This window comes from Mesoplodon mirus (assembly GCF_964341445.2).
Source record: "Mesoplodon mirus genome assembly, contig: HAP1_SCAFFOLD_948, whole genome shotgun sequence".
Classification (NCBI taxonomy): Eukaryota; Metazoa; Chordata; class Mammalia; order Artiodactyla; family Ziphiidae; genus Mesoplodon; species Mesoplodon mirus.
Window position 1 is genome coordinate 150,282 of NW_028295098.1, and position 27,980 is coordinate 178,261.

General features: G+C 37.9%; 1 protein-coding gene across 1 annotated transcript in view; it reads left to right on the forward strand.

Moving 5' to 3' along the window:
* LOC309797750 (ferritin light chain-like) overlaps nt 1–27,759 on the forward strand; it is a gene marked incomplete at both ends in the record, with an annotated part of 42,205 nt that extends 14,446 nt beyond the window's left edge. Inside the window, one exon of the mRNA XM_082646177.1 lies at nt 27,083–27,759. Within this exon, the coding sequence (XP_082502303.1) occupies nt 27,083–27,759 (677 nt within the window). The remainder of the gene's footprint in view (nt 1–27,082) is intronic.
* Between the last annotated feature and the right edge of the window lie 221 nt (nt 27,760–27,980).

Genomic DNA, 27,980 nt, shown 5'->3' on the forward strand with positions numbered 1-27,980 from the left:
ACTGAATCTGGTTTATGAGTAAAAGACAAGTCAACTTTAAAGTGGATCAGAGATGACAACATTTCTTTTCCATGTGGCTGCTTTGGAGCCATATTTCTGCTGACCACTCAAAACCTTCCTCTTGCGTATTCTGTGATATATTAGAACCAGGAATAAGGGGTGTTAGTGCTGGAAGCGTCAGACAGTGGTCTGCGATTTAATTCACATAGCCTTTCTGCACCAGACTCTTTAAGATCATTGAGTTATCCTAAGAATTCTGAAGCTGTAGAATTCACGACAGTACATTACAATATGCCAATATTACTATTCTCCTGCTCTGACATTCTCCACTGATGGACAGATGAAGGAGAAGGAAGGGCAGTCAGCAGTAACTGAGAGTAAATGAAACCGGAATATTATAATTCAGTATCATTTGAGTGACTGAATTGGCTGGCAGAGTGTTCTCCAGTTAAGGGTGAGGGAAGATTAATTCTGCACATGACACCACTACTGTATTTATACAAGTCTACTGGGACAGTTGTTTGCCTTGATTTGTTTTCTTCATTCATTTCAGTCAGACAGTTGTGTTGACTGATTTTCCTTTTTGATGTATGAAATGACTGTTTGACTGAATTTACCATTTACTTTACACTAGTGCACTGGAAAAATGATACATTCGTCAAATTGGATTGGCAGGTATGAAAATGTTTACCCCAGAACTAGACAGAAATATAATATTGCCTTCTACAGAAATGTAAGTCATATGCCCTGGATTTTGGGGAAATGTTCCAACTTTAACTATTTTGCCAAATTTCAAAAATGTAGGGTAACTGATCCCATAGTAAAAATAAGAAGATCTGTGAAGTCCAGGTAAAAACAGTTTGGTGTGACTCTGACAATCACATAACACAAAAGAAAAACGTATTATGAGATAAATTTTAGTGATTTTCATACTTATTAAGAGGTGTTTCTATGTTAAACTTTTGAGTCTTATTCTAGAAGTTCTTTAGGAACAAACACTTCAAATATATTCATAGAAAACCCTCTTTATTTATAATTCCATTCTTCCAATATTTATAGTTACTATGACAGGCCATTTCTCCACATCCCATCCCATGATTCTCTGCTCCTATTGAACATTTGGAAATTGGTGGCATGAGCAGGAAAGTGAAGCAGTTTTTGAGAGTACTGAATAATGCTGATTTTATAAAGACTGCTTTCTTCCATTGTTGACAAACTTATTATGGTACCGATGGTTGGATACTACTCTTAGAGATGAAAAAGGTCTTAAGGAATCTTCCATATTCCATTCACCAATCTGTGTTCTTGTTCAAAGCAAAATTAATTCCTTTCAAAATTAACATATTAGCTTAATAATAATTTTTCATCTTAAAATAATCTATCTGTGAGAATGGGAATTTTTGGTGGGAAAAAGTGACAGAAGATGGGACGAAAAGAGAGTTCATAGAAAGACAAAACAGCATTTTTTAAATGGTGGGTACGAACTTCTGTTTCCAACTATATCAGTTTACCTTAGGAAAACATACTAGAAAGGCCAGATAAATCATAAGCAACATTGGACTGTGAGCGTTAGAAAGCTACTGAGGTAGCCATGACCTAGAAAAGTAAAATAGAGAAAGAAACTCACTGAAGTGAGAACAATATTCTGCACATGCTTTTCTAGCCCAGTCATTTAGAAACTACTGATGAAGAGCAAAAGGCTGAGAAACCAAATGTGGCTCCTAAGAGGTAGAAAAGCCAGTAGATCTTAGGACAATGTCATAGGACTAAGGAAACCAGAATTGGAATTGAGAAATAACAAGGAAGCTAGAACTTTAAGGACCAAAATCACAGAGAGAGTAAAGATTCAGAGAGCGGAGCTGGATTCAGCAACAGTGTTCCCTTGCAGTATTTTCCATGTATAATAGGTAGACAAGGCAAGATGCTAAGAAGTCAAACAAAAGCTAACTGAAGTCAAAGCAAAGACTTAGTTGGTTCATAATGCTGAAGAGACAAAATTGGGGTTCAGAACCTATGAAAGATTTGTGGCCCAATGGTAAACTAATGATATGAATTAGGACATTGAAATCTCTACGTGTGTGTGTGTGTGTCTGTGTTTGTGTGTGTGTGTGTGTGTGTGTGTGTGTGTGTGTTAGGAAGGTTGAGGCAACATCTACATTGAACCTTATAAAGAAGGAAAATGAGTATGAAGTTGGTCCAGTGACTGAGGTGATCTTCCCCTCTGCTCCCTACCTAAGAATAGGAAATTCTCTCCTCAAGAAAATACAGTTGACCCTTGAACAATGTAGGGGTTAGAGACACTGACTCCCTGTGCAGTCAAAAATCCACATATAACTTTATGGTCGGCCCTTCTTATCTGTGGTTCTGAATCTGAGGATTCAACCAACCACACATCATGTAGTACTGTATTACTTATTGAAAAAAAATCCATGTATAAGTGCATCTGTGCAGTTCAAACCCAGGTTGTTCAAAGGGCAACTGTAATGTCATTCAGATTCTATACAACTTGTCATATCCCAAGTCTGGTATTCGCTGAAGAGCCACCAAGACTACCAAGAAAAGGAGAATTAGAATAAAAAAAAAAACAGAATCAGAATCATAGATGACCTAAACATTAAAGTTCATACATATTTTGGTAAATATTATCAAGTTCAAGAAAATAGATGACAAGGTGGAGAACTTAACTTGACGACAAGAAACTATAAACTGATTGAAGTTGAACTGATAGAATTAAAAACTATACGAAATTTAAAACTCGGTACTGGATTGGACACAGGTAAAGAGAGGTAAGTGAACTGGAAGATAGAGTAGTAACAATATTAAGACTAAGGCATGCGAAACGAAAAGAATAAAAAGTAGACAAAAGCGCATTTGAGACACATGGGCCACAGTAAATATTTTTTATCATATGTGTAAACTGGAGTCCAAGGAAAAAAGGAGAGAGACATTGGGATGAAAACAATATTTCAGAAATATTAACAGCTGAGAGTTCTCTAAAACTAAAAAGAATATATGGAGCCATAAATTCAATAAGCATTAAAAAATGCAACAAGAACAAATCCAAAGAAAACCACACCTGAGATCACCAGAGTACAATTCATGAATAGCAAAGAAAAACATGACATCTTAAAAGCTGCCCGACGAAAAAGAGAGAGATTACTTTCAAAGGAACAATAGGATTAAGATTACAGCTTTCTTCTCAACGAAACTGACTGGATACTAGAAAATAATGGAATAACATTTTTAAGTGCTAAAGAAAAGAACTGCCCATTGGGAATTCTAGAGGCAGAGAAAATGTTGTTTGGAAGGAAAGATGAAATAAGGAAATTTGCAGACAAACAAAATTTAGAAAATATGTTCTCATCAGAACTGACTGAATTAAATTATACAGGGAGACCCGCAGGCTGAAGGAAGATTATCATAGACGAAAATAAGGACTTTATAAAGAATTATGTATAACAGAAGGAATAAATAAGTGGATAAACCTAAATAAAATCTAACAGCACAAAAAAGTAATAATAAAATATATCAAAAATTAAAATGCATTAAAACAAATGGAAGAGAAAAAGTAGTAAAAGATATTTAAGATCTCAGCATTGCTTGAGAAGCAGTAAAAGAGCTAATAAGTCATGGTACATGTGTAACTGCTACTTATGTAAAAATAACAAGCTAATACAAGGGAAAATGGAATTTGAAGAAATCTAAAAGGAAGAAAGAAGAGCAAAAGGAACATAACAAGGTGGGACAGAGAGTAAACGAGGAGTAAACGGTCTACAAGAAAATACCTTAACTGTAAATACTCAAATTAAAGGACAAGGATTATTAAAACAAAAAACGTAATTCTATGCCACCTACAAGAGACAAGAGTCAGATTGAAAATTAAAGGATTCAAAAATTATGTCCTAACAACAATAAGTAAAATTGAAGAAGATTTTTTAATGTTAACATAAATTTGAAAGCAAAAAGTATCACTGGCGATAAGGCAGGATAATAAAACCCACTGTTACTTTACAAGGAATATATTATAAATCTAAACTTCAATGCAATAGATGAAGGGAAATTCCAAAAAACTAAGTAGAAATAGAAAAATCTAAATTACCTAGATCAGTAACATAGAACCACAACAGCAAATCAGCAGATTAGAGAAGATCTGAATACCAACATTAAAAACTTTGGCCTAAATTTACAGAAAACACTGCAACAACAATGATGGAATATATATATTATGCAGAAAATTATAGGTGCACATGGCACATTTATAAAATTGACTATATTCCGGTTATAAAACAAGACTCCGAATAAGCAAGAAATTTAAAAATATATAACCAATATTTTACCAAATAATTGGATATTAAAAACATACTTCTGATCATTATGTAGGTCAAAGATAAAGTCACAATGGGAATTAGAATTTTATTAATTGAATGATAATGAAAATATGCCATAACCAAACCTGTGGGTTGCAAATAAAGCTGTGGCCACAGAGAAGTTTATGTATTCAAATTATATTTTCTAAATGTAAAAGGGAAAGGAATAAAGCAACTAGAAGATAACCTATCACCCTGAGGTAGGCAGCTCCTGAACTGTACCTGGTGGGGAAGGCAGGGCAGAACTTCAGGAGGCCAGCTGAGAGCACGGTGAACGCCACGTCAGGAGCAGTCTCCAAGAAAGAGCATTTAATGTACAAAGGGATGACTGAAATATTTTTAAGAGCTAGCACCCTGACTCCTCTTAAGGATGACTTAACTTTGCTGGGGAAAAAACAAGAAGTGCTCGATGTAGAAGGGGAATAGCTTTATAATTCCCAGGAGAATCTTGGTACCAGGACCACACAATGAAGAACTTGGAGTCCCCGTGGCTAATCCAGCAGAGAGAAAAGGAGAAACAGAGATGCGAGAGAAAATAAAGGGAACTCTTGGTGCAGTTTGGTGCTGCTGCAGGCCCAAGTCCAGGTATGTGCTCTCTAGCTCCCCATCTTAAATAAAAGCCACCATGTTCCTCAGTCTTTCAGGTACTTAGAATTTCTCTTTAGAACCTGAAAATGGGGTCAGGTTTCCTGTCTGCATTGCTACAGTCCAAAATAGAGGCAGGATGTTTGAAATAGTTCTCTATCTGGCAGAGGAGGCCTTGAAGCTGTGAGCCACTCACTGCAAACCAGCAGGACATGAAAGATTCTTGAGCAGACCTGAAGCTACTGGGAGGCCTTTCGGGAGTTAAATCCCATAGTAAATACTGTACCTTCATTGGCCCCTTCTCCCTCTCTGTCCAGTCTTCCTCCACTCCCATGGGGGCCCAAAGGGGTTAAATGTGCACTCTTTGACTTGTACTTGGTGGTCCCAGAACTTGACTTGGGCTTGGAGACTTCCATGAAAAGTCTGCCTTCCACCTACTGGCTTGGGTTTCTTGGTCTCTCTGCTCCAGGCTAATCCCTTCAACCTGCTTTTTCCATTTCTGCCAATAAGCCCCCTCTCCAGACCTTCCTAATGCTCTTCTGGGGCGGGAGGAGACTTACTGAGGGCAATGTTTATTTCTAGAGGGAGAGGTGACCACATGACCTCACAGTGGTCATCCCCTTGATTACTCAGTTTCTGTCTAGATTAGTCGTGGGTGTCTGTGCACCCCAGCCTCACCCCCAGGAGGCTTTAGATCACTGTCCTTATCTCAGCCCTGAGCCTCTCTCTATCCTCCTTCCCTCTCTCTCCTTACCCATCTTTACCCACAGACTCGCAGACTTTCTGGACCTCTGAGGATGACAAGCACTTCACAGAACCTCTGCTACAGAGCCAAACATACTGAAATGACTCTTTACAAAGCTATTGAAACAACAGAAAAAGAATACATGAGGATTGTTTCTCCTGAGCGTTCAATTACCTAGGGGGCCTTTAGTAAACTTTGATTGATAAATCTAACCTTTCCTTCCTTGGCAATAGTTGATCACACTGTGAGGAAAACAAGTTAGAGAAAGGAAAAATAATATTTGGATTTCAAGGAAATAATAAAGATGCAGGGACTATCTTTGACTTTTGCAAGCTGAGAAGAGGTTTACATTTTGATTATTTGATGGCAGGAATCCCTTTTAAAACAGGGCCAGTCTGCATGATGCATTGAAAAATCAACCTTTTCAAATAGAGCCATAACCCCCACAAGACTTCCTGGTTTCTCTGGGGTCAGATAAACCATCACATTTCACAGTGGTGCCCTGTATATGAAAGTGATAAACATAATCTGGAAGCACGGCAGTGGCTAAAAATATGGAGCTGGAAGGCATTCGTTGAAATGATTTTTTGCTTTTAATTCATTGCATAAAATGCTAATGTCCAAATTCAGGCAGGTAGATCTTACTAACCATCAAGAGCTTCAACCCTGCTAACAGCTAAGTGTGCACTTTTAAACCCTACTTTGACTGCTCTAGAAACTTACTGGGTTTCTTTACTGCCTCTGTTACTATTTCCTTTGTGTCATTTTGCTTTTCTTTAAAAACATAGCTGTATGACCTTGGGGAAGTTATATCATTTCCTTGAGACTTGGTTGCCTTCTCTGTGAATATCTGGGTATAATTTTAGTATTGCTCAATAGAATTTTTGGTGATAATGAAAATATTCTATATCTGTACTATGCAAAGCAGTATTCAATAGCTACATGGAGCTAATAAACATCTTTGAAATATGGCAAATGCAACTGAGGAACTGAATTTTTAACCTTATTTTAAAATTTGTTTCCATATAAATAATGCCACGTGGCTAGCATCTGTTGACAGTACAGATCTACATAATATTTTAAGAACACTCTCCACTCAAAAACTCTATCATTCATTAAGTCAACCTAAATAATTTTGCCCTCTGACAAACAGAAAATAATTTATGCTTCCCTTGAAATTATCTGTCAAGACCTTTATCAGTTAGGGGACATTATATTCTTAAAATTGACTTTGCTTTATGAAACTTTAATAATGTTGGAGTTCTCTGCCCTTGGTACCACCTTTGTGATGATGGGAAATACTGTGGATGATCAAGGACTATTTCAAGAGATCATGGAGAGAAACTGTCTGGATTCAATTTCATTATGAGGATGTTAAAATGTTAAACTACTTAAAATAAAACCCATACTGTTTTTATGCTAAGTTATATTCTACATGTAGCTGGAAAAATGTTAAAAATATTTTTAAAGAACTACACATCTGGGCTTCCCTGGTGGTGCAGTGGTTGAGAGTCTGCCTGCCGATGCAGGGGACACTGGTTCGTGCCCCGGTCCGGGAAGATCCCACATGCCGTGGAGTGGCTGGACCCATGAGCCATGGCCCTGGGCCTGCGTGTCCGAGCCTGTGCTCTGCAACGGGAGAGGCCACAACAGTGAGAGGCCTGCATACCACAAAAAAAAAAGAAAAAAAAAGAAAATTAGAAGTATCTGAAATAAGCCTAAATTCAGAGTTAATCAGATTGGCCTGCTTTCTCAGGGGGACTGGAATTCACTGCTCTTTCCCCTCAACTCCCTGATGTCAGTGGCACTTTCCACAGATGAGGTGGCCTTCTCTGCCTACTGCGGAAGCTCAGTTCCCCCAGGCCCACTCCCTGTCTGAATCCCACCCTCGAGGCCAGGTGCCACCCTTCCCAGAACATTCGTGGTCTCATTTCAGTTTTTGACCTGCTCAGATTGAGTCCCTGTAGACTCTTTCTCAGCTTGAAACCTGATCTTCAACCCCTTTCCCTGACCTCGATGGTTACCTTCCTACTTTAGGTCTCAGGTGCTTTAGCTATAAAATGATATAGTTGCCCTTAATTCTAAAGTCTTCTTTCTAAAGCTCTACAATGTGGTGGCTCCTTGAAAATGTTTCTCTTTGTTGGTTTTAATTTTGTAGAGAATTAAAACCACAGCTACTCTAAAAGACGGTATGTTACATTGGATAAGGAAAGTGTGTTTTTGTAGTTAGATTAACAGGGATGGAAGACGACTTAGCATGTTTTAAGATACTCATGATCCATTCTCGTGAGAGTCAGGAGAAGAAGGGGAAGAGAGTTAATAAAATACCAAACCATTGTGACAAATTAAGTTAACAAAGATGTAGCTGATTAGTTACTACTTGAATAAGCCACACATATCCAATTCAAGTTTTCCTTTATTTTTCTAAGGAGGGATCCCAGTGAACTGAGTCCCATGTTCAGGAACTCCACGTTCAATGGCTTAGTCTTTAAAAACTGTTATGTTGCTGGAAGAAGAAATATTTCCCATCAAGTCCTAATTGATGTTTAGCTATCACGCACATTTGAAATAAATTTATTACTTTGCCTGATCTCAGTGTAATACATTCCAAAGGGCCAAAGATAACACGAAAATTTATGGAGTCTCCATCTTCTACACTAAAGTGTGCAATAAATTACATAATATTGGGCCGTGAAATTCACAAGCCATAGAAACCACACCATTAGCAATGTATACAGTGGTAAACAGCAGGTAATGATAATCATATAAAACAAAATAGACTGTGTGTGTTGGCACTGCTGCCAATAAAGCAATCATTAAATGCATTCATATGCATCTACGCTAGGTAAGCTCTTTGAGGGCAATTGCTATGAATTCTACATACCTGTCAGGATATTATATAGAGCCCAGTTTCTATGGCCTTTATTCAGAGAGGCTGAGAAATGGTTACTGTGGGTAAATTCAGACCTTTTCTCAATATAGAATTTGGTCAACATGCATTCTGAACAGCAAAATTTCACACTGCTTTCAATTTTCCTACAGTAATTGCCACCTCAACAAATGCAGGATTAAGTATAATGGATTATAAGAAGTTAGAAAGGAAAGATGGAAGAAAAGAAGGAAGGTAGAAAAAAGTTGCGTATGGAGTACATCAACATTTACGTAAAGACTGGACCTAAAACTAACCTGAGGTTACCCTAAACTATTAGCGTATGACATAGAAGCGTAAGTGAAAAAATAAAAAAAAAAAACAGCAAGGAAAACTCAAAGATTCTTTGTTTTTTCACTTTACTGCATATACACGTCCATCTTAAACAATCTATATGCTTATATCCAATAAGAGCATTGTTTTGCAAGGCTATTTGGGTTCTATCAGCATGTGAAGGTCGGACAACTCAACTTTAGCAGAGTTAGCCTTCAGGTGAATAATTGCTTCTTTCAGGTTGTGAGCATTTCAATTTTCCAGAAATGTTCCCCAAAAAATGAAAACTAAAAGAGTCCTAGGACAGCGTCCTTTAGAAGTTTTATAGTATCAAGGTTTTTGGAGGAAGAGTATCCTTGTCGATTATCAACACAATGATTCCAAGCAGGTCAATTTATGCTGAGAATATTATATAACAGACCCCACTTCACCTCCATTATACTGACAATGATCTTCCTTACTTCAACCTTGTGCTTCTTAGTAAAGTTGAAAATACTGAGCCAAGAACAGACAGTGACAATGCCAGAGACTCAGATGTACCTATAAGGTGCCTTCAGACAACATCAGCCACCCAGGCTAAAGTCCTGGTTTAAAACATCCCAACATGAATGAATCTCAAAAACCATATGCTGAGCAAGTGAAGCCAGATCAAAAGGGCACCTACTGTATTATTCAACTTACATGAAATTCTAAACTGGGCAAAATTCATCTCTAAAGATAAAAATCAGATCCGTGGTTGCCTTGGGGTGGGAGATGGGGATACTTTTGCAAAAGCCTAGGAGGAAACTTTCTAGGGTTTTAGAATTGTTATCGATCTTATGGGGGTGGTAGTTATACAAATGTGTACATTAATTAAAAGTCATTGAACCGTTGACTAAAAATGTCTGCATTTTATTGTGTGTAAATGATACCTTAATAAAGTTGATTACAAAATGAACCAAAAACAAAACAAAGAAGAAGAAAAACCTCTCAAGACCTCAAAGGAAATACACTGTTTTCTTCCAGCGTACCAGATTGGAAATGAGGCACTGGTCTGTTCTACCCTCAGATTATCCCGAGGATTATCTAGTCTATTTTAAAGCACTAGAGTCCCCTATCAGAAAAACTCACCGCATGTTTAATTACTTTGATTTCTTCTCTGCCTCTTCTCTCACACGGTGAAGTCATTTACGGAAGAAAAACCAGCTTTTTCCAACTTTGCATCATCACATGTTCTTTCCAAAGCTACTATTTATGAAACAAAATTTGGCTACACTTTGTAAAAATCTAGTTTTTTGAGCCTGACAAATCTTAACAGTTAACCTATTGCCTCCTTTGGAATTTGGGAAAAAAATTATTTTGAAAATGAATAGCTGAGATTTGACATTTTTGTTTTTTGTGATTTTCTCTTCCCCTAAGAGAGAAGTGAGTAGGAATGAGAAACACATACATAAAGAAAAAACAAGTTATCTTGCTGCCTTTGCATGGTTATAATTTATAGGAGGCCCTTTTCAACAATAATCTATTATCAGAATCAATAAAAATAATCTCCATGAAGGCCAGGCCAGGATATTTGTCTCTTTTTCAGCAGATTGCAATACAAACCACATTCATGGATATGCTTCTTCATGATCTTTGTAATACTGTAACAGCTGACCATTTCCTCATGCCTCTTCACCTTAACTTAAACCTGGTTTTTCATTAATGACCTCACATTTCCTTCTCTATCACTTGGTTGTCGGCCTCTTTTCCAACTCCAACTCCAACCCGCATTTCACTCTGGAACCAAAGGAAGACTCACACCTTCCTGCTTTTTAGTGGTACCTCAAGGTCATTACCATATTGTGATCACCCTGAAGAACAGCCAGACAATTGTTATTGCAGAGCCATCTGACAGTTTGTAGCTCTAAAAATTAACTAAGGACCGCATTTGTCAAAAATACCCTAGTTTAAGATTTTGGTAATATAGCAACAATAATTCCGAAGTCATTTATGACGATCAGTGTGGGAAGCACCTTCCTTTGGGAAGATCCTTTGCCATACAATACACTTACCCTGTCAGGTACTAAGGAAGCACGGCCGTGGAAATTAAACTTTTGTGGAAAGAAATACTTGGCTTCGAGAAGGTTTGAAGTTCATACATTTTTCTTGAATTAGATTCCCCATTAATTACATTATCCACAGAGAGGTAATTATCAGAATTATGTAAGCAATTAAGGAGATGCTACTCCACATTCTTTCAGCTTGTTGACCTTTCTCACTTTATTTCATGTGGCTATCTGAAACATCAGTGATTGACATGTCTTTCTTTTTTTTAACAGATTTCTGTGTGTGTGTGTGTGTGTGTCCCCATGATGAAAACATCATTAAAATAAAATATCATGAATAGCCTCTTAAGAAGCAGAGTCTACTTAAAGTCCTGGAAAATGTGAAAGCACTAATATTCATGGACAACTCTACACTCTGAACGCTACTTCAAATTTTATTGATCTCTATTTTGTCTAGGAGTTTTTCAAATTTTCTACCATGATCATTTGTTAGTTTTATAATTACATAATAAAGGCATTACATCATACAATCTTTTGTTATCCATTGCAGTTTTAAAACTATTCCTTTCCTTGTCCTCAGCAGATGTGTCATAGATTATTAGTACACAAGCAAAGACTTTCAACGTAACAGTACTTTATAGTGAGAAGAACTATACTGAGCTATCTCTATCCTAAGACAATGCACTAGGAAAGCACTAGGAATTCTTAAGCACTAGGAATACAGAGACAATCAAGGGGCAAGTTCCTTGCCTTCGAGTATACATAATCATTATAGCAAATGCTTAAATAGCACTTAGTATATAACTCACCACAGCAGTCTTATTATACTCCTTTTAAATAGGTGAGCAGAGGAAGCCACAGGGAAGTCATAGGGTAAAGCCAGAATTTGAACCTAGGTAGACTAGTACACTGTCCACATTTTGGAGGAACATTTTGGCTCCCAAATCCTAAAGCCATTCTGATTATGCCTGGGTCATCATGGGGACATCATCGGAACTACCAGAGGACTGGCAGAAATACCAGTGGTCTGGCCAGCTTATAAATTAGAAATTATACAGAATCCAAGTTTATTTTTTTGTTAAGTAATTCCTATGAGGTTTTTGGGATGTCAATGTAAAGTCCTTTGATGTGTAATCTTTATCCATTAGATAGGGAACAATGCCAATCCCCATCATAAATACGTTCCCAATCTGACACTGAAAATCCACTGTAGGGCATAGGACCTGCAAATAGGATATGAATCACACACATCCATCCACTCATTCAGACAATCCACAAATATTCATTTTTAAGTCTACTATATGCCAATAATGTACCGGGCTCTAAGATGCTAAACCATGCTAAATGCTGAAACAGACATACTCAGTTCTGGCCCTCCTGGAACTTATGACCTACAGAAGTGCCTTCATTGTAAATAGTCAGGACTCAGCCAATGCTATTATCATCAGCAGGTGACCAAATGATAGAGCTTGCTTTCTAAACAAGCTCCACACTCTTTGCTTCCAACATTTTTGCTTTCCTTCAAGCCACATAATCCAGTGGTCAGTTTCTCCCAGTTAGTGAGGTTTGGGGAAAATGTACCCAGTGAACAATTCCTTGTGGCCTCACTCTTTCCTCACACTCTCCTCTGTGCTCTTGAGCTAAAGAGACCTGGATTCAAGTCACTTGCTCTAACCTTATTATTTTAAAATAGGGCTGCTCCTGCTTTGAGGATTTCCACGGGATCAACACAGTAGCAAAGCAGCACTGAATCAGAAGCAGGTACATTTCAAAATGACAGCTCTAAAAATATCCACTCTCCTTTTGTTCTCCTCCTATCCCTTTGCTCTGAACACCTCTGCTCTGAGGCTTTGCCTTTACCCTTCTCTGATTACTGCGCCAAAAGGGTTTCCAAGAACCGGGAGTATTTATGGTTTCACTTGCTCCCAAGTCCTTGGTGGAAAAGGATGCTTGCTTTCTGATTCTTACTAATTCCACACTCACATTGTTAACACAAAAATCATCATTTAAAAAAAAATTTCCCCAGCTTCATATTTCATCTGGGCCAACACTGAAAGAATATTTTCAAAGAAACAATATCCTCTCTCCTTTGCTCTTCTGAGTTTCACATTTTTACCTCCAGTCTCATTTTCAACCCTTATTACGGGATGCATCACCAAAATAGAAGAAAGTTCTTTCTGCTTTCCCTGTACCAGCCAATTATTCTACTTTGTTCTGTCTCTAACGAACAGAATGCGAAATCAACACAAAGCCTGATTATGCGACCTCTTCCAAGGGAAAGGTCTGAGAGTTGTCTATTTACTAATGAAGCTCAGTGTGTATTAAGGGTTGACTGAAGCAATCATCAGGAATTTTCATCCCTTAAATTAGTGTTTTCCACCAGAGGCACATCGTTCATTTCAGATAATATAACTTTTAAGTTCAGGATACAACTGGACAAAAGAAAAGAAAAAAAAGTAACCAACACAACATTTGCAGTAATAACACAGTAACAGCTATCATCCTTCCCTGAGGAATTCAGCCTACTTTATGGACACAATTTAGTACAAACTCACAAGAAAGCTAACAAAGCCCAAAACTACTTCACAAGAGTGTAGAGAGGTAAAGGTCAAAACTTATTACTGCCAGGCCCAGCAGACAATGGCACCTACCGGAAAGAGCACAGGACGGGAAAACCTGGAAGCCTGTGTTCCAGTTTCGGTTATTCCTGTAAGCATTGGTATGATCTGAGTGAACTCAGCCTGCCCTGCTTTTTCCGTTTATAAAAACCTACATCATCCTCTCATTAGAATGAAATGCCGCATCTGAAAAGTTGCAGATCTCTTTAGGAAAGAACCAAAACTCATGTTTCTAACCAAAATGGAATAATTCAGTCAATGGAGACATAATAAAAATCTGCCATAAAGCAACTGTTTACTTGAAATCTATCTTTTGTGGTGTATTTATATGGGTAAGGAGTGTAAGGATATCATAAGTAGATTTACCAATTCTTCCAGAAATCAAGGTCATTGAGTTCAGATTTCAACTTTGACCTTGACCCAGGCTTACAGAGATGTAACATGTGCCAATACCTCATATCCACCATACATGGGAGAAACAAGGTATGCAGACAGATCTTCTTCTAAGTATCCCATATGTAGTGGTTTTAATACAGGGTCTCAGATTCGTTGCCATTCTTCACATCCAGACGTGGGCCTTTCCCCTTGAATTTGGGCAGGCTTTCCATGGCTTCAAACAGTAGAGCAGGGGTCAGTAAATTATGGCTGGTGGGCCAAATCTAGGCCTCTACCGGCTTTTATAAATGAAGCTTGATTGGAACACAGCCATGTTCCTTAGTATATGTATTGTTTGTGTCTGTTTTCACATCACAGCAGCGGAGCTAAGTAGTTGCAAAAGAGACTGTATGGCGTGTAAAGCCTAAAATATTGACCGCCTGACACTTTATGGAAAAAGGTCTCCAATGCCTGCAATAGTATAAAGTGATGCTATGTAACATCTAAGACTAGGTCATAAAAGGTCATGCAGCTTTTGCATGATTCTCCTGGAATGCTTCAACCCTGAACGCTCATTCTTGGGATACTCTATCTTGAATCCTAACTACCACGTTATGAGAAGTCCAAGCCACATGGGCAGCCATCTATAGGCACTCCAGGCAACAGTGCTTGTTGGGCGCAGTGTTCAAGTCATCCCATCTCAAGGGCCAGACATGTGAATTAAAATTATCTAGATGATTGCAGCCCCAGCCATTTGAATCCTCATGAGCTGAGGTTTCAGACATCAGTCACAGAGTAGAGACAAGCCATCTCCTCTGCGTACTGTTTGAATTGCTGACCCACAGAATCTGGGCACATATTAAAATTTTTGTTTATTTCATCACTAAGTTTGGACTTCTTTATTATGTAGCAATAGATAACTACAGCACTGTGTCTGTACACAGGAGATCTACATTTCACAGAGCACATACTTTTATTTATTTATTTATTTATTTGCTTTAAAACAAATTTAATCAGTTATACATATACATATTTTCCCATATCCCCTCCCTTTTGCGTCTCCCTCCCTCCCCCCCATCCCACCCCTCCAGGCGGTCACAAAGCACCGAGCTGATCTCCCTGGAGCACATACTTTTAGATGTGAATGTTGACTGCTCAATTTCTAAGAAGAACGTATACACACATATAGGTACAAAATAGTTATGTATATGTAAATATTAGACCTATATAAACTAATCTATATTATCCATAAAATGAGGGGCCCTTGATAATGGCTAACATTTCTTTTCAGTATTTATTGTGTTCCAAGAACTGATAAATTCTTGCATTGTATGAATTTTCTCTTTTAACCCTCATAGCAACTCGCTGAGAGAAGTAATGTTATCTCTATATTATAGATGAGAAAACTGAGGCAGAAACAGATAACATGCTCAAGAGTACTCAACAAGTAAATTTTAGAGTCAAGATTGGAACCCAAGTTCTCAAGGTTTAGATCCCTTACTCTTAGTCACCAAGCTATATACTGAGTAAGGAGATGAAAGCTGAAGCCATTACCTCATGCTCAAGAAGTTAGACAGAAACTTAGCAGGCATGGTTGAAAGAAAACAGGACTTGGAGTCGTAAGTCCAGAGCCTGAGTTATGAAATGAATTCTCCTCTCATCTAGATATAGGTTTGTTTTTAGAAAATGAAAAAGATCACTGCATATTTTGATGGTTAATTTCTGTACTTAATGATTACAAAAGAATGGAATTTTACCAGGGAGCTATTTTGCAATGACATAACTTATTGATTCAAAATCAAACCTTTATTATAAATTCTTGATTCAAAAGCAAGTCTTTATTAAGTCTCCGTTGCATCAGAAGTCTTTCCCATTCTTCATTTCTTTTAAAACCCTTTCCTGTCTACTCTTGGCCAAAGCTTGAAGCCTAATTTAACATTTGGAAATAAAATAATGAAATAGTCATAACACAGCAATTCCAATGCCTACTGAAATGGAAGCTCTAAATAATTTTTCAGATAATTTAGGAAATTAAAAATATTTACATCATAGATGCAAAGAGATAAGTTACTTGTGTAATAAAATAAATGGTGAGACAAAAAGCTTCTGGTCAAGTAGGTTTGTTTAAATATGAACACTAATTTGAGCTCTATCCCGGTGCTAAAACCCAGTGACAGGTTGCATACAGTTTCTAAAGGGATAGTTCAGTGCATTGGGTCAAATTCATGCCCTAAAATGTGGTATTATTAGTAGTACTAGAAGACAGAGTGTGACTGTCTTCTTTGGGACATAGATAAAGACCCCAAGTTAGACAATATCAAGGACAAGTTATGTAGAAGAAGATATTATCTCAGTCCTTGGAACATGTCATCCAGGATTGAACAAGAGGTAGATTTATTATGAAGTACATGAAGCCAGAGACAGTAAGCAATGAGTGGTAGTTGGTTAAAATAGACAGGTTTTAGAAGTAGAGGCAGGGATGTAGAAAACAAACTTAGGGTTACCAGGGGATTGTGGTGGGGAGGCTAAATTGGGAGATTGGGGCTGAAATATACACACTGCTATACATAAAATAGATAACTAATAAGAACCTGCTCTTCTTATTAGCACAGGGAACTCCACTCAATACTCTGTAACGGGCTATTTGGAAGTGACTCTAAAAAAAAATAAAAGTGGATATATGTATATGTATAACGGATTCACTTTGCTGTACACGTGAAATTAACACAACACTGTAAATCAACTATATTCCAATAAAAAATTTTTAAAAAATAGGTTTTAAGAACCATAGTCAGGGAGCAGTGTGGATTGGAAAGACCTGGCAAGAAATATTTCTGCATCCTCAGACAATGCTCCCCAAGCTGGCTATTGCAAGGGTGAGCATTTAAGAGATCTTTGACATAAGGAGGACAGGAGATTAACAATCAACCCCAATGTGCATGAATTATTCTCCTCTGTGTTATCAGAAATCAGATGGCATCCTAGAGCAAGGGTCAGCAGATCTTTTCTGTAAAGGGTCAGATAGTAAATATTTTGGATTTTGTGTACCATACCTCTCCGTTGCAACTGCCTATCTGCTGCTGTAGCACAGAAACAGCCATGCACCATACGTTAATGAATGGGTGTGGCTGTGTTCAAGCAAAATGTTATGTACAAAACCAGGAGTCAAGCGAGATCTGATCAGTGGGCCAGAGTTTGCAGACCCCAGCTCTGGGTCAGTGTTCACAGCTGAATGAGTCATGAGGCCTTAAGTTCCAGTTCTCATTGTACTACTTTCTACCTGGGTGAACTTGGGTTCATCCTTTTATTTATATGGGCCACTATATTAGTCAAGCTTCTCCAGGAAAACAGAACCAACAGCATGTGTATACAATGTGCCCATATATATTGATAGATCTAGATCTAGATATCAATATTGATACCTAGATCTATATCCATATCTATATAAAGATAGAGAAAGAGAGAGAGAGATTTTAAACAATTGGTTCACACAATAATAGAGGCTTGGTCAATTCAAAATCTGCAGGTTAGGCTGTCTAGAGACTCTAGGAAGAGTTGCAGTTCAATTTCTGTAAATCTTCTGGCAGAATTCCTTTTTGCGACAGGGAGGTCAGTCTTTGTTTTATTAAGAGCTTCAACTGATTGGATGAGGCGCACCCATACTATGGAGGATAATCTGCTGTACTCAAAGTCCAACACCAATTTAAATATGAATTTCATCCAAAAACACCATCACAGAGACTACCCTGGTGGCGCAGTGGTTAAGAATCCGCCTGCAAATGCAGGGGACACAGGTTTGAGCCCTGGTCTGGGAAGATCCCATGTGCCGTGGAGCAAATAAGCCCGTGGACCACAGCTACTGAGCCCGTGCACCTAGAGCCCATGCTCTGCAACAAGAGAAGCCACCGCAATGAGAAGCCTGCACACCACAACAAAGAGTAGCCCTCACTTGCTGCAAATAGAGAAAGCCCACGTGTGACAATGAAGACCCAACACAGCCAAAAATATAAATAAATAAATGAAATTGTAAAAAACACGAAAACACCATCACAGAAATATCCAGAATAATATCTGACCAAATAACTGGGCATGGTGGCCCAGACAAATTGACATAGAAAATTAACCACCTAAGCCATAGTTTTGTCATCTTTTACTGAGAAATTTGACTTATCTGAACTATTTTGATAACTAGAAGATACCTTCTAGAGGTAACACCCTCAGGTTTTTACATGGTAGGCAGCAGAGGGAAAGAGCCCATTTGTCCAGTCAGATGACACCTAAAGATAAAATTCTGTCTTCTCTTTCCAACCCACAAGGATGAATGCCAAAAATACATCACTTATATCTGCTTTAGCTAACATAGGATAGGTCTGGAACAGACCTATGCTCCCAGTAAGCCTCATGAAATGCTATTTCATGAAGGGGAGACTTTACTTGCTAAGATTAGAAGCAAAAGAGGGTGGTGGATGAAACACTGCCCAAGGATATAAGTTCATGCAAGGAAGCAGGAGAGAGAATGGGTATCCGAAGATGTGCGCTCTAAGCCAACACTAATTCCACAGCATCAGGTTATAATTCAGGGAGCACAACTGCTGGGGTTTATTTCCCCCTCTTTTTTTCCCCCAAAGAGGGACAAATCAAGCATACTGACAAAGGAAGAGCATTAGTCACCACAGATAAATTCCTTTTTAGAGGTGATCTTGCAAATAATTTGGCTCAGTGTAGACTATGATTTGGTTCCAAAAACCATAAGCTAGAGCATTTCATTCCAGGTCCCTCCTCAAATATCCATGATAGGTAGAAATTTGGCATCAGTAGTCCTTGAAATCTCCCCAGGTGATTATAATATGCAACCAGGGCCGAGAATCTGGAGACGTAGAGAGAATTTAAATTCAACTTTAGTTAAACAGTAAAACGAGCTCTGACTCTACTGGCTGGAGCTAGAAAAGGGATATGCATTTACTGGGATGAGAAGATAAAGAAAACCAGGGAGTAAATCAAATGCTTTACACCTGTGCTTAGCTAATTGTTACTCAGATAATTCAGACAATCTTACAGCACCTGAACCCTGAAATTCCTTAGTTCTGTTTAAAAAAAAAGTAACTCTTCAAGTAACTGAACTCTGAGAATCATGTAAATCATAAAGAAAAAGAAGAAATCTTATTTTTTGAATTAGTTGATTTCATATATACTGTTTCACTTTCATGATGTTAACTAGTTAGCTTTCTTTCCATTTTATGTTTGAGGAAAGTAAGGCTTTAAAAATCTCAGTAATTTTCTCAAGGTCACTTGTTAAGGGTGTGGTAGGGAGCATAATGGCTCCGAAAAATGCCCTCACCCTAATCCCTAGAACCTATTAATATGTTCCCTTACATGGTGAAGAGGACTTTGCAGATATGACTGAAGTTATAGACCTTGAGATAGAAAGATTATCCTGGATTACCTCATGGAACAAATCTAATTGCATGAGTCCTTAAAAGTAGAAAACCATTCCCAACTGTAGAAAGAGAAAGAGAGACATGTCCTAATAGAAGCAGAATCAGAGCGATTCAACATTTTGGGTTTTCTGGGTGGAGAAAGGGGACTCTGAGTCAAGGACTACAAGTGACCACTGGAAGCGGATAAAGTACAGGGAACAGAAACACCCCTAAGAGCCTCCAGAAAAGAATGTAGCTCTGCCAACACTTTTTTTTTCTTTTTAACCATCTATATTGGAGTATAACTGATTTACAATGGTGTGTTAGTTTCTGCTTCATAACAAAGTGAATCAGCTATACGTATACATATATCCCCATATCTCCTCCCTCTTGCATCTCCCTACCACCCTCCATTCCCGATCGCACCCCTGTAGGTGGACACAAAGCACAGAGCTGATCTCCCTGTGCTTTGCGGCTGCTTCCCACTAGCTATCTATTTTACATTTGGTAGTGTATATATGTCCATGACACTCTCTCACTTCATCCCAGATTACCCTTTCCCCTCCCTGTGTCCACAAGTCCACTCTCTATGGCTGCGTCTTTATTCCTGCCCTGCCCCCTAGGTTCTTCATAACCATTTTTTCTTTTTTTTAGATTCCATATATATGTGTTAGCATACCGTATTTGTTTTTCTCTTTCTGACTTACTTCACTCTGTATGACAGTCTCTAGGTCAATCCACCTCACTACAAATAAATCAATTTCATTTCTTTTTATGGCTAAGTAATATTCCATTGTATATATCTGCCACATCTTTATCCATTCATCTGTAGATCCTGCCAACACTTTTACTTTACTCAATTGAGACCAATGTCAGACTTGTAAGGTAATAAATCTACATTGTTTTGAGTCACTATATTTGTGGTCATTTGTATGGAAGCAATAAAAAACTATTACAGGGGTCCTACAGGAGCCAGGCTATATATTTATACTTAAGTATTTCTGAAATGAATTTAACCTTGTGATTGACAGCAGCTTCCAAGGGATCCCACCACACACCTGAGGCAAAAGCAGCCTAATACAAAGCAGTGACAGCAGCAGGTCACTGCCCCACACTTGGGGTAGAGGGGGACTCGATCTACTGTAGCAGCAGCATAGCCTGAATGGGAACCCATCCTCCTGTGGCACTAGTCCCATCAACATTAGTCTAATCTGCTAGCACCTGCTGCACCAACAGACCCAACATATACAAACCCTCCAACTCAGCAGCATTAAGTGAGCCAGACTCAGTGTTTCCTGAAACTCATATCCAATGGCACTGGAAAGCCCAGATATCACCTAATGTTATGAAAACATAAAAAAAAAACAATAACAGAAGACTGGGAACTTCAGAAAGAAAAGGGGAACAATGGAATGGGTGAAAACAAATGGGGTATATATAAGAGACTATCATTAGCCTCATGAGTTTCTTAAATACTATCTGATGGTCAAAGCAAATATTATGACACCATCTGATGTGGTTCTCAATGTAGAGAAAGGAAATACTACAGAAAATCATACTTTAAAACTGGGGAATAGTAAGAGACTAAATGGAAGTAAAATTTTGAAACTTCACTTGAAGTAATAAAACACTGATTCCCGTAGGCTATGGTAAGTTACATATGTATACTGTGATGCCAAAAGCAACCACTAAGAAAACTATACAAACAGTATACACAAATGATTATAAATAAATTAAATTAAAATGGACTTATTAAAAAATGTTTAAGTAACCCACCAGGCAAAATAAGAGAAACACAGGATTGAGAAACTAAGGTAAAAGACAAAACAAAAAATAAAATGGTAGACCTAATCTTTAACATAGCAATAATTACCTTAACTGTACATGATCTAAATAACCAAGTCAAAGACAGAGATTGGAAGAGTAGATTAAAAATTCACAAGCATGATCCAACTATATACTGTCTATAAGAAGTTTACTTTAAACATCATGATATAGGTAGTTCAAAGTAAAAGGAAGATAATGATATATCATGTGAACGTTAATCAGAAAAAGTAGGAATGGCTATATTAATATCAGATAAAGTAGACTTCAGAGCAAAGGAAATTATTAGGGGCAAACAGGGTCATTACATAAAGATAACAGGAATAATCCACCTAGATGACCTAATGATACTAAATGTGTGTGCACCAAACAACAGAACTTCAAAATACATGAAGCAAACACTGAAAAAGTAGTAAAAGGAGAAAATTTTAAATCCACAATTATTATTTGAGACTTCAGCACAGCAATTTATAGAACTACCAGAGAGAAAAATCAGCAAGAATATGGAAGAAATGAAAACATCATCAATCAATAGGATATAACTGACATTTAAAGAACACACTCAGTAACAGCAGAATACATATTCAAGTGTCCATGGAATATTCACTCATATACTATATACTGGGCAATAAAAAGAACCTTAGCAGATTTAAATTGTAATGTGCCTAAGTGTTGGATGCTAAGACTCAGAGGTTTTCTTATTTCTTTCATTTATATATTCATAAAAAAATTAGCAGATTTAAAAGAATTAAAATCATAGAGTATGTTCTCTAGCCATAATGGAATCAGACTAGAAATCAATAACAGAAAGACAACAGGAAAATCTTCAATCACATGGAAACTAAACATCACAATTCCAAATAACTCATGGGTAAAAAAGACAGCACCAAGGAAATATTTTTTAATGCATAGAATAAAAGAAAATGGAGATATAACAGATCAAAGTTTGCAGAATGAAGTGAAAGCAATGCTGAAAGGGAGGTTTATAGCACTAAATTGGGAAAGAAAGTATTTCAAAGCAATAATCTAATTTTCTATATTACAACAGTAAAAAAGGAAGAGGAAAAAACACTAAACAAGCAGAAAGAAGAAAATAATAAAGATGAAATAGAAATCCATGAAACTGAAAACAGGAAAATAGGGGGGAAAAATCAATGAAACAAAAGGCTGGTTCTTGGAAATAAACAATCTAATCAATAAAGATCTAGCAAGACTGATAAAGATAAAAAGATGGATGGCACAAATCACAGATATCAGAAATGCAACCAGGGATACCATGACATATCCTGCAGGTTAATAAGGGACAAGTTGCTATGAACAAGTCCACACTATAAATTCAAAAATGTAGATGAAATGGGCCAATGCTTCTACACTCAAAACTACCAAAACTCAGCCAAGATGAAATAGATAATCTCAATTTTCCTGTAACCATTAGAAACACTGATTTTTCATTTAAAAACTCCCAAAAGGAATATTCAGGCTTAGATGTTTCACTTTTACCCAAGACATAAAGAATTAACACCAATTTTACATGATTTGATAAGAAAGATAAGTAGAAGGAACAGTTCCTAATTAAATTTATGAAGCCAGTATTACCTTGATACCAAAACCGGACAGGGATAGGATAGAAAGAAGAAAACTACAGACCAATATTTTTTTATGAAATTGGCTGTAAAAATCCTCTGCCAAATATTAGAAAATTAAATCCAGAAATATATAAAAAGAATAATATACCATGACCAAGTGGTATTTATTCTAGTTATGCGAAGTTGGTTAAATATTTGAAAATCAAACAATGTTATCCACCATATCCAATAGATTAAAGGGAAAAGTCATGTGATCCTATCCAATAAGGCAGAGAAAGCACTTGACAAAATCCAATCCCATTCATGATTGTAAGAAAAGAAGAAAAAAGAACTCCAAGCAAACTAGGAATAGAAAAGGAACATACTGAAACTCATAAAGATGATCTACAAACAACCTATACCGACATTATATTTAACTGTGAAAGACTGAATGCTTTCTCTGTAAGATCAGAAACAAGGCACGGATATCTGCTCTCACCACTTTTATTAAATATATTACTGGAGGTTCTAGTAAGAAAATAAGCAAAAATAAATAAATACATAAATTTAAATGTTAAAGTTTTAAAAAGTTCATTTAAAAGATAAAAGGACTATTCCTACTATGTTGAATAGGAAGGAATATATCCTACTGAATGTTGAAGAGTAATATATCCTATTATATTGCCTAAGGAAAAGTAAAACTGTCTGTGTCTGAAGAGGAGATGATAATCTAAATGGAGAAAATACCAAGGAATCCACAAAAAGCTTGAGAAATAATATTAGTTTGTAAATGTTTTAGAGTACAAGATCAACACAATTTTATCACATTATATATTAATAACAAATGTGTAGAAGCTTAAATTAAAATATGTGATGCCATTTACAACTGACCTAAATAAATACTTAAATACAAGCCCAATAAGACATTTATAGGACCTCTATACTGAAAATTACAAAATGCTGATGAAGAAAAATTTTAAAGTCCCAAACAAATAGGGAGACATACCTTGTTCATGGATTAGAAAACACAACATAATAAAGATGTCAATTCTCCCCAAGTTAAGAGGCTTAACACAATTACTCTTAAAATGCCCTCAAGGTTTTTGCGGATATAGACAAGCTTTTTCTAAGATTTGTATGGTAAGAAGAGGCTGAAGAATAGCTAAAACAATTTGTAAAGGAAGATTAAAATGGGAGGAATTAATCCACCCAATTTCAAGACTTCGCAGTAATTTTGGAGGGTAGATACATAGATCAATGGAATGGAAGAGAGAACCCAGAAATAGACTGACATAAATACATTTAACCTGTTTTTGACAGCAGTGCAAAAGCTATCAAGGAAGAGTAGACATTTCAAAACATGGTACTGAAACAGTTGGACATCCCTCGACAAAAACAAACAAAAAATGAACCTTAACCTAAACCTCCACACCTTACACAAAAATTAAATCAAAGTGGATCATAATCTTAAATGTAAAAGCAGGACATTTTTAGAAAAAGAAATAGGAGAAAATCTTTGGCATCTAGAACTAGGTGAATAATTCTTAGACTTGACACCGAAAGTATGATCAATAAAAGCAAAAACTGATAAATTGGATCTCATCAAAATGAGTTAAAAATGCTTCATAGAAGATCCTTTTAAGTGGATGAAAACTCAAATTACACAGTGGGAAAACATATTGGAAAATCCCATATGAGACAGATGACTTGTATCTATAATATACAAAGAACTCTCCAAACAACTTAAAAAAATCCAACTAGAAAATAGGCAGAAGACAGGAACAGACATTTCATGGAAGAGAATATACACATGGCAAAGAAGCACATGAAAAGATGCTCAACATCATTAGCATTAGGGAAATGCAAATTAAGACCATAATGAGATATCAGAGAATAACTAAAATTATAGTGACAACATCAAATGCTGGCGAGTACGTAGAAAAGTTATATCACGTCACTGGTGGAAAAATAAAATGGTTTAGCCACTCTGAGAAACAGCTTGACAGTCTCTTTTAATCCTAAAAGTAGATTCACCCTACAACGCAGTACTTGTACTCTTGAGCATTTATCCAAAAGAAACAAAAACTTAATTAAGTTCCCACAGAAACTTACACATAAATGTTCAGAGCAGTTTTATTTATAATAGCCCAAAACTGGCAACTACCCAAATGTCTTTCAATGGATGAATGTTGAAACAAATTGTGATAAAATCTTATGATAGAATACTACGGAGCAACGAAAAGGAACAAATTATTAATATATGCAAAAATTAAAATGAACTTCAAGGGAATGATGCTGAAGAAAAAATTTTTAAAAGCCAATCTCCGAAGATTAAGTAATTCATGATTATGTTTACATATTATTCTTAAAATAACAAAACTGTGGAGATGGAGAACAGATTAGAAGTTGCCAAGGGTTAGAGATGGGGGTAGAAGGTACAGTGGGGAAACTTTGTGAGGTTTTTGTGGTCCCAGTACAAATAATACAGCACTCTTGGTTTTAATCCCTAAAGATGTTTAAAAACAATTCCTAATAAGAATTGTCCAGATATTTAGCAATGGCAGATTACAGGTATAGCTCCCCAACATGACAACTTCAAAAGAGATTGTACTAATTCAATGCATATGTTAATTTTTAAAAGGCCAGTCACAGTACTTAAATGGTATATATCTTAACGATATTATTCTAAGTATCTAGTTATACCAGATGGACTAGCAGGATTTTCTGTACATTCAATCTTATTTAAGACAGTAAATCTTATAATAAGACAGTTAAAAAAAGAAAAAAAAACAAACCTCAACTACAGTTGGATATTCTCATAGGAAGATGAGGTGAAAATATGTAGCAGTGGTTCAAAAGCTTAAGCAGTGGCACCTAAATTTGGCTGCATATTAGAATCATCTGAAGCACTTTTTAAAAACCCTCACACTGACTGTTGGTCATCCTAGACCAATAAAATAACTTTAAATCTGCTCAGACGATGCCAGTGTCTAGCCAGAACTGAGAACCAGTGGACTAAGCAGAAGGGGATGTTTCTACAAAGATTTCTTAACAATAAGTCCTTTCACCCAATCAGATTTACCTTCCCACAAAGGGGTAAAGAAGGCTAGATGTTGTCCATACTTGCTTCGCTTTAATTAGCACTTGTGACTTGCCCAAATCCTAGATCATGTTTCCCCTAAATTTCATGTTATTCCCTAAGTTTTTCAAATCCAGGGCTAAGGGGTTTGCCAGGATGAGATTTTAAGTGTTCACACAGGGGAAGTCCCTGGCAAACCAGGACAGCGGTCACTCTACATTGAATTGTAAAGCATCCTAAATAACCCTGCCACTGCTCCCAGATACTAGTCTGTGCCAACCAGTGGAGAAAAGGCATTCTCCATTACTACCACGGCAAATGCTGCTGTACTTGCCTTGGCTACTCCCTATCTTTTCCAGGCGCCACTCCCCTTCACCTGCTGGTGGACGCTTTGGCCAGCTGACAATGCAGATATTTTCAAACTTTAAGGTGAATAAAAATCATATGGAGGGCCTGTTATAACAGAGATCACTGAGCCCCACTAGAGTTGCTGATTCCATAGGGCTGGGATAGGGCCCTAAAACTTGAATATCTGACACATTATCAGGGGACGCTGGTAAAGCTGGTCAGGTTGTTACCGAATGCAGGTTCATGTGTCTGAAGCACAGTGAGGCCAAACAAACCTAAAGGTTGGAGTCTGGAGAAGAGAAAGGTTTATTGCAGGATCGAGCAAGGAGAGGGGTGGTCCGTGTTCCAAAACCCCTGAAATCTCCAAAGGATTTCAGCAAAGCATTTTTAAAGGCCAGGTGAGGGAGGGACATCCCAGGGCATGTGATCAGCTCGTGCACAATCCTCTGACTGGCTGATGTTGAGGCCACAAGGCAGGTAACATTATCCATCCTTAGGTGCCAGAAGGTCTGGGGGCTACATGCTCATGATCATCAAGGAGTTCATTTCTTCCATTGGGTGGTGGTTTTTAGCATCTGAAAACTCAAGAAATATGCCTGAGATACTATTATCTGAGTACTTCAGAGAGAAACTACAATAGAGGATATGGGGGATGGGTCTGTCCTAGGAAGGCCCCATAGGGTACTGCTTGGTTACAAGGTGACCATACTTTGAGAACCACTGCTCTAGTGGCTTGGAATGTTAAGAAAGTAATGGAAGAATCCCTTCCCAGATCTAGATTCTAGTATCACCAGCTATTTTGGTGGGAGGAAGGGTAAGTTTTGTCCTTGCTTGGACTTCTTGTTCATTTATATCGAAGCCTATTTGAGGCAGTGCACTCGGCAGTCCTGCAGATCTGTCTTTTGCTTCAACAGTGTTTGGAATGAACAGACCCAGGGACGCTCCTTGCTCCAGCCCCCGACCACCCTCCAACCTTTCTTCCTTTTGCAACCTTTGGAATCAGACACTCAGCTATCCTCAGCCTCCAGGACAGGCCAACACCAGTTTTTGAGCTTAGCTCCTTATCACTGATCAACCACGAGTTCCCAGGTTCGTCAGAATTATTCCACCGAGGTGGAAGCCGCCGCCCACCGCCTGTTCAACATGCATCTGTGGACACTTACCTCTCTCTGAGCATCTATTTCGACAGCAACAATGGGACTCTGGACAGTATGGGCCACATTTTTCGCCAACTGGCTGAGGAGAAGTGTGAGGGCGCCCAGCGCCTCTTGAAAATGCAAAACCAGTGCTGCGGCCGCGCCCTCTTCCAGGAGGCGCAGAAGCCTTCTCAGGATGAGTGGGGTAAAACCCAGGATGCTGTGGAAGCCGCCATTCTTAGGGAGAAGAATCTGAACCAGGCACTATCGGATCTGTGCGCCCTGGGTCCTGCCCGTGCAGACTCCCAGCTCTGTGACTTCTTGGAGAGCCGCTTCCTGGAGGAGCAGGTGAAACTCATCCAGAAGATGGGCGACCACCTGACCAACCTCCGCAGGCTGGCTGGTCCGCAGGCTGTGCTAGGCGAGTATCTCTTTGAAAGGCTCACCCTTGAGCCAAACAGGAGTCTCTGAAGTCCAGCCGCGTCTGAGGAGACCCTCTGGCGTCAGAGCTTCTGCCTGAAGCCCCGCTCTGCAGCCACTAGGCAGCTTTGTAACCGCCCTGGAGCCCTCTCCCAAGCCTTGGACCAAATGGAAACAGTAACGTTTTTTGCAGAAGGAAAAAAAAGCCTATTTGAAATACAAACAGAACAAAGCGAAAAAAAGAAATATATACATATATTCACGTTCTTTTA